At 46.6% G+C, this 14578-nt stretch overlaps 1 protein-coding gene across 4 annotated transcripts; it reads right to left on the bottom strand.

The window, feature by feature from the left end:
* Positions 1-976: 976 nt before the first annotated feature.
* On the bottom strand, positions 977-2682 carry LOC123070734 (uncharacterized). 4 transcript variants are annotated; one of them, XM_044494044.1, is made up of 3 exons: positions 2498-2650; positions 2251-2417; positions 977-2176 (listed from the first exon to the last, which is right to left on the bottom strand). In XM_044494044.1, exon 3 carries the CDS (start codon positions 2164-2166, stop codon positions 1195-1197), a length of 972 nt encoding a protein of 323 aa, XP_044349979.1. In that variant the 5' UTR covers positions 2167-2176; positions 2251-2417; positions 2498-2650; the 3' UTR covers positions 977-1194. The 4 variants fall into 4 exon arrangements, with proteins under 4 accessions (XP_044349979.1, XP_044349975.1, XP_044349977.1 ...); XM_044494040.1 differs by having other exon boundaries at positions 977-2417; positions 2498-2682; XM_044494042.1 differs by having other exon boundaries at positions 977-2422; positions 2498-2682.
* Between the last annotated feature and the right edge of the window lie 11896 nt (positions 2683-14578).

Consider the following 14578-nt stretch of genomic DNA (forward strand, 5'->3'; position numbering starts at 1 on the left):
GCTTCATCATAACTCGCGAAACGGTATGGGTGAAGGGAAGACGTTGGATCCGGGATGGACGGCTCAGCTGTCTTCGCGTGCTCGTGGAAGCAATTCAAATTAACTGAACTTTGCCTTCAGGTGTTGCTACGTTGCAGACGGGTCCTGACAGGAATCACCGGAAGACTGTATGGTTCTTTTCTTGGCATCCATTATTATCCATTACAAATACTTAGCTCAGTGTTAAAACACCTGAAAGCTCTGGGCCAATGCACCAGGGTGATAAGCTCTTCAATACCTTTGACATTCTCTCTCTCAACTCAGATAACACAGAAGATAAGCCGCACAATATGAGTTAAGATTAGAGAAGATTTTCCCAGACCATCAATGGCATGACCTTGGGACTTCTGATTTATCATGTTCATCTACTTATTTTTTGTGTGTAGCGAAGTGGTCAATAGTCAATTCATTGTTACTAGTCTGTAACGCTCACATGTCCTATATTTTGGAATCATGTTTACGTTACTTAATGTCAGAATTTCATTGCCTGTATCAAACCAAGATAGTATTAATGATAAGATGTATTGTACTCCACTTCTTCCACTGAGATGATTTTGTCCATGTTGCAGGCTTGCTGGTTTTGCAAATTAGTCTTCAGTTGGACATTCCCATCCAGTTCTTGCGCACAAGATCAAACAGTCTGGCAGATGGACAACCAATTGGGAGCTGTGGAGACTGAAAAGAAGCCATGCATAAGACAATATGGATAATCTAGAGTTTCTACACCGACTATGTATTTCATCACAAATAATCCATTAACATTAATCGGATCATAGCAGAAAAATTAAGTTTATTGCTTCATAAATTATGTACATCAGATTCTCTCAAATGAAGATGAAGGTGTATGGTACTACTGCTGTAAAAACAGAGGTGTATATCTCAGTGGCGTTTTGACAGATGATATATATACAAAAATCTAATGCTTTGGAGAAAACAGTGATAAATGCAGATGGTAATAGTTTTCCTCTCGTCACAAAGTTCACATTTCAGAGGTGACAACGAAAACAAATTCTACGACGCATGATAAACATGTACCCTCTCTAACTGAGAATACACCAAAACCTTGAACTAAGGTGCTAGGCACCACTTTATTGCAGGTATCCAAACAAACAAAAAAAGTACTAGTACAGTGCTAAATTTTCCTTCCACATGAAGTCAGTCGTCTGTGGGTAACAGCCACATCGGTGGACATGGCGGTGGCAGCAGGCAACCATTTTTGTGTCTAAAAGGACGTTGCACTTCTTCAGTCCCTTTCTCCAGGTTGAAAATGTGCAGGTAATTCTCCTCGGCGGCGATGTTGTTCAGAAAGTAGATACAGTTGCTAGACAAACCATGTTCACTGGCCGAACATGATGCTCCAAAGTTGGATGCTCCGATGCTGTCTCCACCCAAGAGGAACACCCTATCACCAATCCTGTCCACCTTGCACCATTCCGGCCTCGAGAAGTCCATCTTATACACGTCGACCTTGTCGATTTTGTGCACGTTGTGTCCAAGAAAGACAACGACCACCATAAAGAGGTCACCACATGATTCAACCAAGTAAGTTGAAGTAAACGGCATGGTGTCGGGCAGTTCAACCATATCAACTTCAAACTCGGTGAGGCTGAGCTCAGGGCTGAACTCCACTACTCCAAGGGCGTGTCCCGTGAACGTGTAGTAGACCTTGCCCCCAACAGCAGCAATGCCTTTAAGTTTGGCCATATGTATCTCCCGGGGCTTGTCATCTGCGAGGAACATGGTGAGCTCATAGTTGTAAGAGTCCCATTGGCTTCCTCCGATTCGGCACACCAACAGATTAGGCTGGTCAAGATCGAGGACCAGAACAGTGCAAGACGATGTCGAGCTAGGCTTGTCGGAAAGCAGGCACTTGCACCTCCTGGGAAATTCTTGTTTTGGGGATGGAAGGCTGATCCTCTGGCCGTCCTGAGGACGCCACAGGAACGTGTGCAGGGAAGCAGGTTCCAGCGCGAGCACCCAGCCCTGTGGAGACTCGAAGCACCTGTAGTCCTTGAGTTCATGGATGGCTGCGGTGCTCACGGCCTGGTTGGAGATGCTGAACCGCGTCTGGCAGTCATCTGTACGGTTCCCAAGATCATGCACAAGCAATGGGAAGGGGCCTTCCATCTGCTGCAGCCTGCAGGCTAGGAATTTCCTCAAGTATTTGTAGCACTAGTATTCAGCAACAGCAAGCAAAAAAAGACTCAGCACCCGGATCTCTGGCTGCGCCTTGGCCCTTGGGTGTTCTTGGCCCCCTTTATTTATAGCGATTGATGTCGTCCTTCTTGGTGATCTCTGCCGTCTCCCACCTGGAATCGGGCTCCCAACTCCGCTGCTAGGTCGAATTCGTCTCCCTCCGGGAATCCGGCTATCAACTCCTGCACTTCAACGATGAGGAGATGCAGACCTAGATCACGGGGGAAGCAAGAAAAATCGAATTTTTTTTTGTGGTGCTTACCAGTTACCACCAACACGGATCGCTTCCCGATTCCTCTGCTCTTGTTCCCCCCGGATGCGGATTCGCCTCCTGTGCCCACGGCCGCCGTCTCCTTGGTCGTCCACGGCGATTTGAAGGTGGGCAGGTTTTCGGATAAGGTCCGGCTCGTCTTGTGCGTTCGGTTAGACCCAGTCTGTCGGTTCGCTCAGTTTCTTCATATTTTACCCATCGGTGAGGTATCCATGGTTTTCATTTTCAGTCAGATTTCGATTAAATTCACTGAATTTTATTATTTTCAAAAGTCACTAAAATATTTACCTTCCGGTTAAAATATTTCAGTAATTTCAGCACTACGAGTTGATTCAAGTGTTTTTTAAAAATAACTTCAAAAAACGCAAATATTTAATGGGAAACGCTTGCCATCAGCCGGCGGATCGCACGCGCGTGATCCGCCGCCTACTCCCTGTGACGCGTGTGTCTCTTTTCGTAATTTTTTCTGCAACATCATGTGTTGCAAAATTATTTTCCGTAACAACATCCTATGTTGTAAAAAGATAAAGATGAGAAAAGCTACAAATATTTTCTGCAACATCATCTGTGTTGTAAAATTTTCTTCCGCAATAACATCTATGCTGCAAAAATAGCAAAGAAAAAAAATCTGCAATATCACCTATATTGCAACAGGTTACTGCCACATAAGCTTTGTAGCAAAGAATTCTGCAACACTAATCTTGTTGCAGTGATTAGGACGATGCTAGATAGCTGTAGGTCGAACGATTGTCGAGCTTTTAAAAGATTCGGCGGCCGACACGTAGCGTGGTCCATATTAATTAACATCAAGCAAATATTACGGCCTTTTGTCCAAAAAGCAAACCAAAATCACTAAAATTCACTTAATTTTGATGATTTCGATTGGTACTGAAATTTTTCTGAAATTGAAAGTGAAAACATTACTGTGTCCTGCTCCCGCTCTCCCTTCGGCACCGACATTTCCCCTTGCTAATTTGCTCCCTATATAAATTTTATTACGAGCTTCACATCATGGGGTTTTTCGTCGTTTATGTTTCACTCTTCAGGTTGCCAGAGTTATCAGCATTTACATCCAACTCGGCAAAGATGAGCAAAGAACCTAGCCACGAGGGATATGTTAAGTGGCGGTTCATGGGACATGATGTCATTTGGAACATGTTCATCGTGGAAGAAATTTTCCGCGACCTTGGTGGTTTCGGACCCTATAGATGCGCACTTGGATGCTCCTCGGTGCTTTGGTTGCTCAATGTGCAATTGGTTGTACTAGGGACTAGTGTTGGAGTCAAATACATCAGATCTCGGAATGGGGGATCCCGAATAGGTAGCCTTGGTGCGATGGTAACAGGGGACACTGTAACGCCTGGATAATTATGCTACAGTGAAGCTCTGCAAATGATGCCACGTCACCTCCATTACTGTTGCTAATCACGTGTTAGTTCAAAACATTTCAAATTCAAAAATGATTTAGTGACAACCACCCAAAGTTTTCAAAAGTTCAAACAAAAATGTTCGGACAGTGCCAAATATGGCATAGGTAATTATGGTGTAGAAGACACAATTTTATAAAATACTTAAATGCCCTAAATTAATTAAAACGGAAAAGGAAAATAAAGAAAAGAAAAGAAAAGAAAACACAAAAACAGTAAACAAAACTAACAAAAAAGGAAAAGAACCCCCCTCTCCCTGGGCGAATGGCCCAACTAGCCAACAGCCAGCTAGCCAACCGGCCCATCCGGGTCGGCCCACTCCCCCGCCCCCCTTGTCGCCTCTTTCCCCGCGCCCTGTTCCTCCGCCCGCCCCATGAACAGGACGAACAGGGGGTGCGTCCCCGTCGCACCACCTCGCCGTCCCTGTCAAGGGGATAAGATCGCCAGCGCCCCCGCCTCCTCGATCCCATCTCCCACTCACCTCACGGTCCCTCTCGGCCTCCTTCTCCCCTCTGATCCACATCGCCGCTCCTCGCTCTCCCCCATGGCCGAGCGCCTTCGTCGCCGCCGCTCGCAGTAGACGCGACCACCGTCGCCCGTTCACCTATCCGACGAGTCCAACAGCTCTGCCTCACTCCTCTGCTTCGATTATACTGCTGGATCAAGCCCTGCAACGCCCACGACGCCGCTGTCTTCCTCCTCTACTCCGACAAGCTTCGCCGCCGCTTTTCACCAACTCCGGCGACGCCCTCTGCTGCTACTAAACCCCCAAGGGCCACCGTGTGTGCCACTCGGTGAGTCCCCGCTTCCTCCCCGTTTGCTCTCTCTCTCTCTCGCCCTAACTAGCTGCCGCCGAAGCGCCCGGACGCAGCACCGCGGATCTCGTCGCCGGCGAGACTCCGGTGACCAAATGGTCACGGGCATGATTCCGTTGAACTCACCGCATCGAGTAGGGTCCGACTAGCCATCCCGTTTGCCTAGTAGCGTGCCGCATCACCGTTGCCGTTGCTCGCCCGAGACACCCCACCGCCGGCGACGTCGTACTGCTCGTCTCCGGCCATGCAGCCCGTGAAACCACCATCAACCGACGCGTCATCGTCTTGCCGTTCTAACACGCCCGACCGCGACCAAAATGATGCCCCGTGGGCGATTTCTGACGATGCCCGAGGACGTGCCGCCGCGAACAAGCTCGCCGGCGTGATTCCGACGAGTCGTCGGCCGTCGCTGAGCTGGCCTGACGCGTGGGCCCCCTTGTGTCGTTGACGGGTGGGCCCCGTTGACCCGTTGACCTCAGTCAGCGCTGATGTGGCTCCCCTGTGTCCATGACATGCGGGCCCCACGCCATAAACGAATAAAAATAAATAGATAAATTGCTAATTAATGAAATTAGCTAATTAAAAACTTAATCTCTCACTGACTACTGGGCCCCACCCACTAATTAACCCATTTAGTTAGTCTAAACCCCCTGTAAGTGCCCTTGACAATGACATGTGGGTCCCATTGGACCCACCTGTCTAGTTTGACTGGTCAACCGACCAGTTGACTTGTTGACGTCACCCTAATGTCATGCTTATTTTATAATTTACTATTCTGGATAATTCAAATTGAAATAAATAATTAAAATCAGAAAATGATTAAAACTTTAGAAAATCATATAAAATAATTCGTAACTCGGATGAAAATACTTTGTACATGAAAGTTGCTCAGAACGACGAGACGAATCCGAATACACAACCCGTTCATCCTCCACACATCCCTAGCATAGCAAACACGCAACTTCCCCCTCCGGTTCATTTGTCCGAAAACGTGAAACACCGGGAATACTTTCCCGGATGTTTCCCCCCTATGCCAGTATCACCTACTACCGCGTTGGGGCACACCTAGCACTATTCATTGTCATGTCATGCATCGTCATGCATATGTTTGCTTTTATATTTATTGTTTCTTCCCCCCTCTTCTCTCGCTAGACACCAAGACCGACGCCGCTGCTACCCAGTACGACTACGGTGTTGACGACCTCTCCTTCTCGGCTGAGCTTCTAGGCAAGCCCCCTCCCTTGATCACCAGATATCGCCTATTCTTCTCTCTACTGCTTGCATTAGAATAGTGTAGCATGTTACTGCTTTCCGTTAATCCTATCCTGATGCATAGCCTATTCTTGCTACTACTGTTGTTACCTTTACCTGCAATCCTACATGCTTAGTATAGGATGCTAGTATTCCATCTGTGGCCCTGCATTCTTGTCCGTCTGCCATGCTATACTATCGGGTCCTGATCACTCGGGAGGTGATCATGGGTTTATACATACATACATACATATTATACAAATTACATGACGTGACTAAAGTCGGGTCGACTCGTAGAGTACCCGCGAGTGATTCATGGATTGGGGGCTGAAAGGACCTTTGTCCCGACAGCCCTCTTTGTGGATCTTTGTGGCGGAGCGACAGGGCAGGTTGAGACCACCTAGGTGAGAGGTGGGCCTGGCCCTGGTCGGCGTTCACGATTACTTCATAATAACACGCTTAACGAGATCTTGGTATTTGATCTGAGTCTGGCCACTTGCCTAAACGCACTAACCAGCTATGCGGGAATAGTTATGGGCACTCGGCGTCGTGGTATCAGCCGAAGCCTCCTTGATGTCAGCGACTAAGCGGCGCGCTGTAAGTGCATCTAGTGCCACCCCTAGTTGGTTTTGTAGTATTGATGACAAACCTGGTTGAGGGACTAATGTGTTTGTGAGAATTGCAGGATAACACAGGTAGTAGTCCCTCATTGATTCGGTTTACCTACCGGATATGACCCCTAAAAATGTGTGAAGACATTGAAGACAATGGTGGTCTGTGAAGCTATTCACGTTGAAGATTATGACATGAGAAGACATCGCGTGAAGACTATGGAGCGCGAAGACTTAGTTGTTTCGTTGTTTCCTTTTCTTCTTTGTTGAGTCATAGGAACCACCGTACTGTTAAGTGGGGTCCAAGTGAACAAAGTCAGAGTGACTAAAGTGATGCTCAACCAAATCCTATGTCTTCGAGCGAAGACAATGAGAGCAAATCTTATCCAGAGTCGGATGAGTCAGCTTTACTTGTAGCCCAAGTCAAGCTGCCGCGTGTGTTTGAAATCTGACCGTTGTGACACGTGTCAGTTCCTTAGTGACCCAGGGTCATTTCGGACAAATCAGGTCAGGTTGCCCAGTGGCTATAAATAGCCCACCCCCTACACCATAAATTGGTGGCTGCTCAGAGTTAGTACACGACTTTTGTCGTTTGAGAGCAACCCACCTCCGAAGCACTTGAGAGAGAATCCTTGCAAGGACAAAGCCCAAACCACCCATAGCCCAAAGAGTGTTTGGCATCACTGAAGTCTTTCTGTCCGCGTGATGTGAAGACTTGTTACACTTCAGGACTATGAATCCTCCAGCCGGTTAGGCGTCGCGTTCTGAGCATCCAAGAGTCATTGTGGATTGCTGGTGAACGAAGTCTGGGAAGGTTTGGAAGTCTACCTTGAAGACTTACCAGAGTGATTGGGCGGGGACTAGGTGTCCTTAGCTCAAGGGGAATAAGGTGAAGACACGGTCTTCTGAGTTAAATCTCAGCCTCCCTAACCAGACGTATAGTTGTCACAACAACTGGAACTGGTCGAACAAATCTCTGTCCTCCCGAAGCTACTGGTTCTTTCTCTCACTTCTCTTTACTTATAGTTTGTCTTCGTGAAGTCATTGCCTTCTTGCATTATCTGTTTGACTTCACTGTGTGACTACTTGTCCTGATTGGCTTCATACTATCTTCCATCTTGATCCATACTGCCTAGTTGCTGATAGTCTTCGTGCTTTCACTTCATTGAATACTTGACTATGGCTTGTCTAGTGTAGTCTACCTTCTGCTGTATACAAATAGTGTCATTTCTATTGTTTGTCTTTGAAACTCCCATATTTTGAAGACTTTCATAAAAATCTCCTATTCACCCCCCTCTAGTTGATAACTAGCTCTTTCAATTAGTATCAGAGCAAGGTACCCCCTTGTTCTGTGTGATTCGGTTTAACCACCTGGAGTTTTAGCTATGTCGACTGCAGGGATAATCAAAGTCTCCACTGCGTGCCCCATCTTTGATGGCACTGAGTATCCCTACTGGAAGAGTAAGATGCACATGCATCTTGAAGCCATTGATGTCGATCTATGGTATGTCATCAAGAACGGCTTTCCCAAGACCGGTGAAGGGGTCACCCTGCTGACGTCAAGAAGTTCGTTCAATTGGACTCTACCGCCAAGAACATCATCTGTGGTCATCTGACCAAGGGACAGTATGGCCGTGTGAGTGCTCTGGAAACATCGAAGCTAGTCTGGGACTGGCTCTCCAAGGTCAATGAAGGCGTCTCAACTCAGCGAGATCAAAGGATCAGTGTTCTCCGCAACCTCTTCAACCGCTTCAAGAGGCACGACAATGAGAACGTCCAGCTCACATTTGATCGCCTCACTGATATCACAAATGAGCTCAAAGCACTCGACGCCACTGAGATCACAAAGCATGAAATAGTCAAGACACTACTGAGATCACTTGATAGCTCATTTGACACCTTAGTCCTGATGATTCAAGAACGCCTTGACTTCAAGACTCTCTGTCCGTCTGACATACTTGAGAGGCTCAACACACATGAGTTCCAGCTATCTGAGAAACGGGATATCTATGGCCCCAACTATGGCCGAACTCGTGCTTTGAAGGCAAAGGCTGCTGCTTCCTCATCTGAAGAAGAACCTAACTTCAGTTCTGGTGATCCTGAAGACATTGGAAAGGAGCTTCCAGAAATTCACCAAGAAGAAAGGCTTCAGAAAGTCTTCACGATCCAACTCAAGGAATGATGAAGCTTCCACCCATGACCACAAGAAGAGAACCTGCCACAACTGCAAGAAACCTGGTCACTGCATCTCTGAGTGTCCACAGTGGGACAATGAGAAGAAGAAGAAGAAGAAGAAGAAGAAGAAGAAGAGCAAAGAATATGATTCTGATGACAAGATGAAGAAGAAATCCTCAAAGTCTTCTTCCAAGTCTTCATCACACAAGAAGAGCTCATCTGGCAAGGCTCGTGCTTTTGTTGGCAAGGAGATGGATTCAGAGGAGGAGTCTGCTTCTGAGGAGGCAGAGGTGGAGTTTGAGGAGGAGTCCGACTCTGGTGTTGCGAGTCTGGCTCTAGCTACAGGCTACGTCGCCAAGTCCATCTTCAACACTGAAGACAATGGCTCCGTCACCAATGTTGTTGATAATGACAAGGACGACTCGGCTCCCACCTACCGCTTCATGGCATGTGGTGCCAAGGGAAAGGTCTCCAGCCGGAAATCAAAGGCATCCGATGCTAATGCCGGGGACCTTAAACATCTTGTGGGGCGCAAGATAAAATGCCCAAATGGTCTTACTATGTATTTTGTTCTGAGATTCCTTGACACTCATCCTATCTATCCTAACCAAGATCTGAATTTTCATGATCCACTTGTTCGTCAAATGTTTATGCTTCACAACTCGCTTGGTGAAGCCTATCCCCCAAACTGCGCTATGACACCTCGTGCTTCAGAATGGATTATGGATAGTGGATGCACTAACCACATGACTGGCGATCGAAGTCTTCTGATGGATTCAACTCTACGTCCATCAGACAAGAGTCACGTCACATTTGCTGACACTGGTAAAAGCAAGGTATTGGGTCTAGGTAGAGTTGCAATATCAAGGGATCAGCACATGGATAAAGTGATGCTTGTTGAATCCCTTGGTTTCAACTTAATATCTGTCTCAATGCTTTGTGACTTAAACATGATTGTGCTATTTGGAAAATATCGATGCCTTGTGCTAATGGAATCTGACAAGTCTCTAGTCTTTGAAGGGTATTGGAAAGACGATCTGTATATGGTAGATTTCTCAGCAGGACCATAGATGGCCGTATGTCTTCTAGCAAAAGCTTCAGAGTGCTGGCTTTGGCATCGAAGGCTAGGGCATGCTGGCATGAGGAACTTGCACACTTTCGCGAAGAAGAAGCATATCGTGGGCATCGAAGGCGTCAAGTTCAAGAAGGATCATCTATGTGGTGCCTGCGAAGCTGGAAAGATGACTAGGGCCAAGCATCCCTCGAAGACAATCATGACTTCATCTCAACCCTTCGAGCTGCTGCACATGGAATTATTTGGCCCTACCCACTACTCTACCCTTACTACCACTGCTTGCCTTTATGGTTTCGTCATTGTTGATGATTATTCAAGATATACATATAATCCTCTCCAAGAATGAAGTGCAGGATGTCTTCAGACGCTTTGCCAATCATGCCATGACGAACTATGGCGTCAAGATCAAGCATATCAGAAGTGACAACGGCACTGAGTTCAAGAACACCGGCCTTGACCTGTATCTGGATACTATGGGCATCACTCATGAGTTCTTAGCTCCATACACACCACAGCGGAATGGCATCGTGGAGCGCAAGAACAGAACCCTTATTGAGATGGCCCGAACGATGCTCGATGAGTACAAGACTCCACGGAAGTTCTGGCCTAAAGCCATTGATACTGCATGCCACGTCATCAATCGTGTTTATCTTCACAAGCTTCTGAAGAAAATGTCCTATGAACTCCTGACTGGTAAGAAGCCAAATGTAAGATACTTCAGAGTATTTGGTGGTAGGTGCTGGATCAAGGATCCACATCACACTTCAAAATTTGCACTGAAAGCACATGAAGGTTTTATGCTTGGTTACGGAAAGGATTCACACTCCTACAGAGTCTTCAAGCTCTTTCACTATAAAGTGGTTGAAACTGTGGATGTGCGGTTAGATGAGACTAACGGGTCGCAAAGAGAGCACCTGCCAAATGTGCTAGATGAAGTACCTCCAAGTGAATCAATCAAGCAAATGGGAATTGGAGAGATCATTCCATCTGAAGCTCAGACTGAAGAAGAGCTTATCATTTCTGCAGCTAATCAACCTGAAGACAATGCTCAACCTGAAGACAATCCCCCAAATGATGACATTGATTAGCAAGAGCAAAATCTTTGTCCTGTTCATCCTCGTGTTGCAAATGAAGTGCATATTGAGAAGATAATTGACAACATCAATGCACCTGGTCCACTCACTCGTTCAAGAGCAACACAGCAAATCAATTTCTGTGGGCATTTTGCATTTGTCTCAATCTCTGAACCCAAGGAAGTTGTTGAAGCCTTCATGGAACCTGAATGGATTCAAGCTATGCAAGAAGAGCTTCAACAGTTCGAGCTGAACAATGTGTGGGAATTGGTCAAGCGTCCTGATCCTCAGAAGCACAATATCATTAGCACCAAATGGATATAGCGTAACAAGCAAGATGAGCATGGTCAAGTTGTCAGAAACAAGGCTCATCTCGTTGCACAAGGTTACACTCAAGTGGAAGGAATTGACTTCGATGAAACATTTGCTCCGGTGGCTAGGCTTGAAGCCATTCGCATACTACTAGACTATGCAAATTATCACAACATCCTTCTGTATCAAATGGATGTAAAGAGTGCCTTTCTCAATGGAAAGAATGAAGAAGAAGTATATGTTGCACAACCTCCTGGCTTTGAAGATCCAAAACATCCTGATATGGTATACAAGCTCAACAAGGCACTGTATGGCCTCAAACAAGCCCCTCGTGCTTGGTATGACACGCTCAAAGACTTCCTGAAGAGCAAAGGCTTCAAACCTGGTTCACTAAATCCTACACTCTTCACGAAGACATATGACGGTGAACTATTTGTGTGCCAAATCTATGTGGATGACATTATCTTCAGCTGCACCAACAAGAAATATAGTGATGAGTTTGGGCACATGATGCAAGAGCAATATCAGATGTCCATGATGGGCGAGCTGAAGTTCTTCCTGGGTCTCCAAATCCGTCAGCAACGCAACGACATCTTCATATCTCAAGAAAAATACCTCAAAGATTGCCTGAAGAAGTTTGGAATGCAAGACTGCAAAGGATACACGACGCCAATGCCAACTAAAAGTCATCTGGGTCCCGACGCCAATGGTAAAGAGTTCGATCAAAAGGTATACCACTCCATGATTGGTTCTTTGCTTTATTTATGTGCATCTAGGCCAGATATAATGCTTAGTGTTTGCATGTCTGCCCGATTCCAAGCGGCACCAAAGGAATCGCATCACTTAGCTATGAAGCAAATTCTTCGATATTTGGCTTACACCCCAACACTAGGATTATGGTATCCAAAGGGCTCAGAGGTTGATCTAGTTGGATTCTTAGATGCTGATTATGCTGGTGACAAGGTTGATCGCAAGTCCACATCAGGCACATGTCACTTTCTGGGATGATCTCTTGTCTGTTGGTCTTCAAAGAAGCAGAACTGTGTATCTCTCTCCACTGCTGAATCTGAATACATTGCTGCTGGATCTTGCTGTGCTCAGCTTCTCTGGATGAAGCAAACTCTCAAGGACTATGGTATCCACCTGAAGAATGTGCCACTCTACTGCAATAATGAGATCGCCATCAAGATTGCCAACAACCCAGTTCAACACTCGAAGACAAAGCACATTGAAATTCGTCATCACTTTCTCAGAGATCATGTCATGAAGGAAGATATTGATATCATTCACGTCAACACTGAAGAGCAATTGGCCGATATCTTCACCAAGCCCTTGGATGAGAAAAGGTTTTGCAAGTTGCGGTGTGAGCTAAATATCTTGGAATCCTCAAATGTCACATAGACCTAGCTTGTAACACCTCATATCACTTTGCGGCCTCACGCACGGTATTCCCACGAGTGTCGCCTTACCTTTGCCCGGAACCGTTTGCGTCTTTTGGCACACGTATATGATAGTGTCGCTAGCATCCATATGATAATGAGCCCGAGCTGACATGGCTAGTCGTAAACCCAAAGTGGCACAAACTTACAGGGACAGGCATCCATGACCCAACATCGAACGTGTCGGTCATCAGCGAGTGAATCCAGGCTATAGCACTAGGCTAGTAGGACTCCGGTGAACCGGGCTGTAGTGGGCTAACAGGACTCCGATATTCATCGCGTGACATATCCCCGAAGGGACAGACACGAGAATGAAGAAGGACACATGCCGGCCAGCCTAAGTGTTCCGGAGCAGTAGCAAGCTACCATGGCTTAGTGGAAGCACTAGGAGACATTTCCCGGTAAGAGAGGCTACTAAGGATAAACAACTAGATAGTCAGATCCCACACATACCAAGCATTTCAAACATACACACAATATGCTTGATATGTGTAAATAGAACATGGCATCACAACATAACTCTACGACTCAAGTATGTATTCATTAGGCTCCGAGGAGCGAGATATTACAAACATAGGTCTCGTGAACCAACATTCAGAGCATACAAGTCAAAGCACATGTGGAAGCTTAACATGTATGAGTACAGACATCTACAAAAGAAAAAGGCCGAGAAGCCTGACTATCTACTAGATCCTGCCGAGGGCACAAGATCGTAGCTGAGGTAACAAGCTAAATGTCGAAGTCCACGCGGAACTACTAGTGAGACTGAAGTCTCTCTGCAAAACATAAAATAGGCAAACGTGAGTAAAAATGTACCCAACAAGACTTACATCAGAACTAGCTACATATGCATCATTATCAATCAAGGGGATGGTGGTGTTTAACTGTAGCAAGCCAGCTTTGACTCGGTGGCTATCCTGAACTACGACTGCAAGTAACTCTTTTGAGGTGGCACACACGAGTCCACATATTCACCATATCAATACACCAGTATGGATCCGCTCCCGTCTCCCTACGAGAACGCCATCCATAGCACTCACGCTTATCTTGCGTATTTTAGAGTATCCACTTCCACTTGTCTATGAACTGTACAGGCAACCCAGAAGTCCTTTTCCGCGGACACGGCTATTCGAATAGATGATGTTAACCCTGCAGGGGTGTACTTCTTCACACACGCTCTCACCACTTACCGCCATTTACACGACATGTACTCAACAACCTTCAAGCGGAAGCCCAACGAGGGTGTCGGCCACGACCTACCTAAACACTCAAGTCTCTAGTCCAGGTTTATCGCCTATTCGGGTTCCATCCGCGAGGAGATCCGGCCGGAGTTTCGCTCACAGCCCCACACGATGTGTGCAGGGTTGCCGAGACACGAAACGAGCGCTCGGTACACCGTGCCACGTGCCTACCGCATCACAGCCCACCCCTCCAGTCAGCGCTGCCCACGACCTCCAGCATACTACAAACACCAGAAACTACTTGCAACTCCTGGACAAAGGACAAGGGTGATTAAGAAGCCGAGAGGGTCCATTGGTTTCGGGCCCAATGCATGGTAGTAACTGTTTCATGGATCACAAACACAGAACTCAGTTCCTGAGGACGGCTGCAATGAGACAACCCACCATGTACTCCTACATGGCCTCTCACCGCTACCTTTACCAAATCATGTTCACACACTTAGCTCACACATAGTAGGACATGTTCACACACCTCTGATTCACCCCCGATGAATCAGACCTGACTCAACTCTAAGCAGTAGCAGGCATGACAAACAAGCATGAATGAGTAGGCACAACAGGGCTCAAACCACTCCTACTCATGCTAGTGGGTTTCATCTATTTACTGTGGCAATGACAGGTCATGCAGAGGATAAAGGGGTTCAGCTACCGCA

Source organism: Triticum aestivum, chromosome 3B (assembly GCF_018294505.1).
Source record: "Triticum aestivum cultivar Chinese Spring chromosome 3B, IWGSC CS RefSeq v2.1, whole genome shotgun sequence".
Classification (NCBI taxonomy): Eukaryota; Viridiplantae; Streptophyta; class Magnoliopsida; order Poales; family Poaceae; genus Triticum; species Triticum aestivum.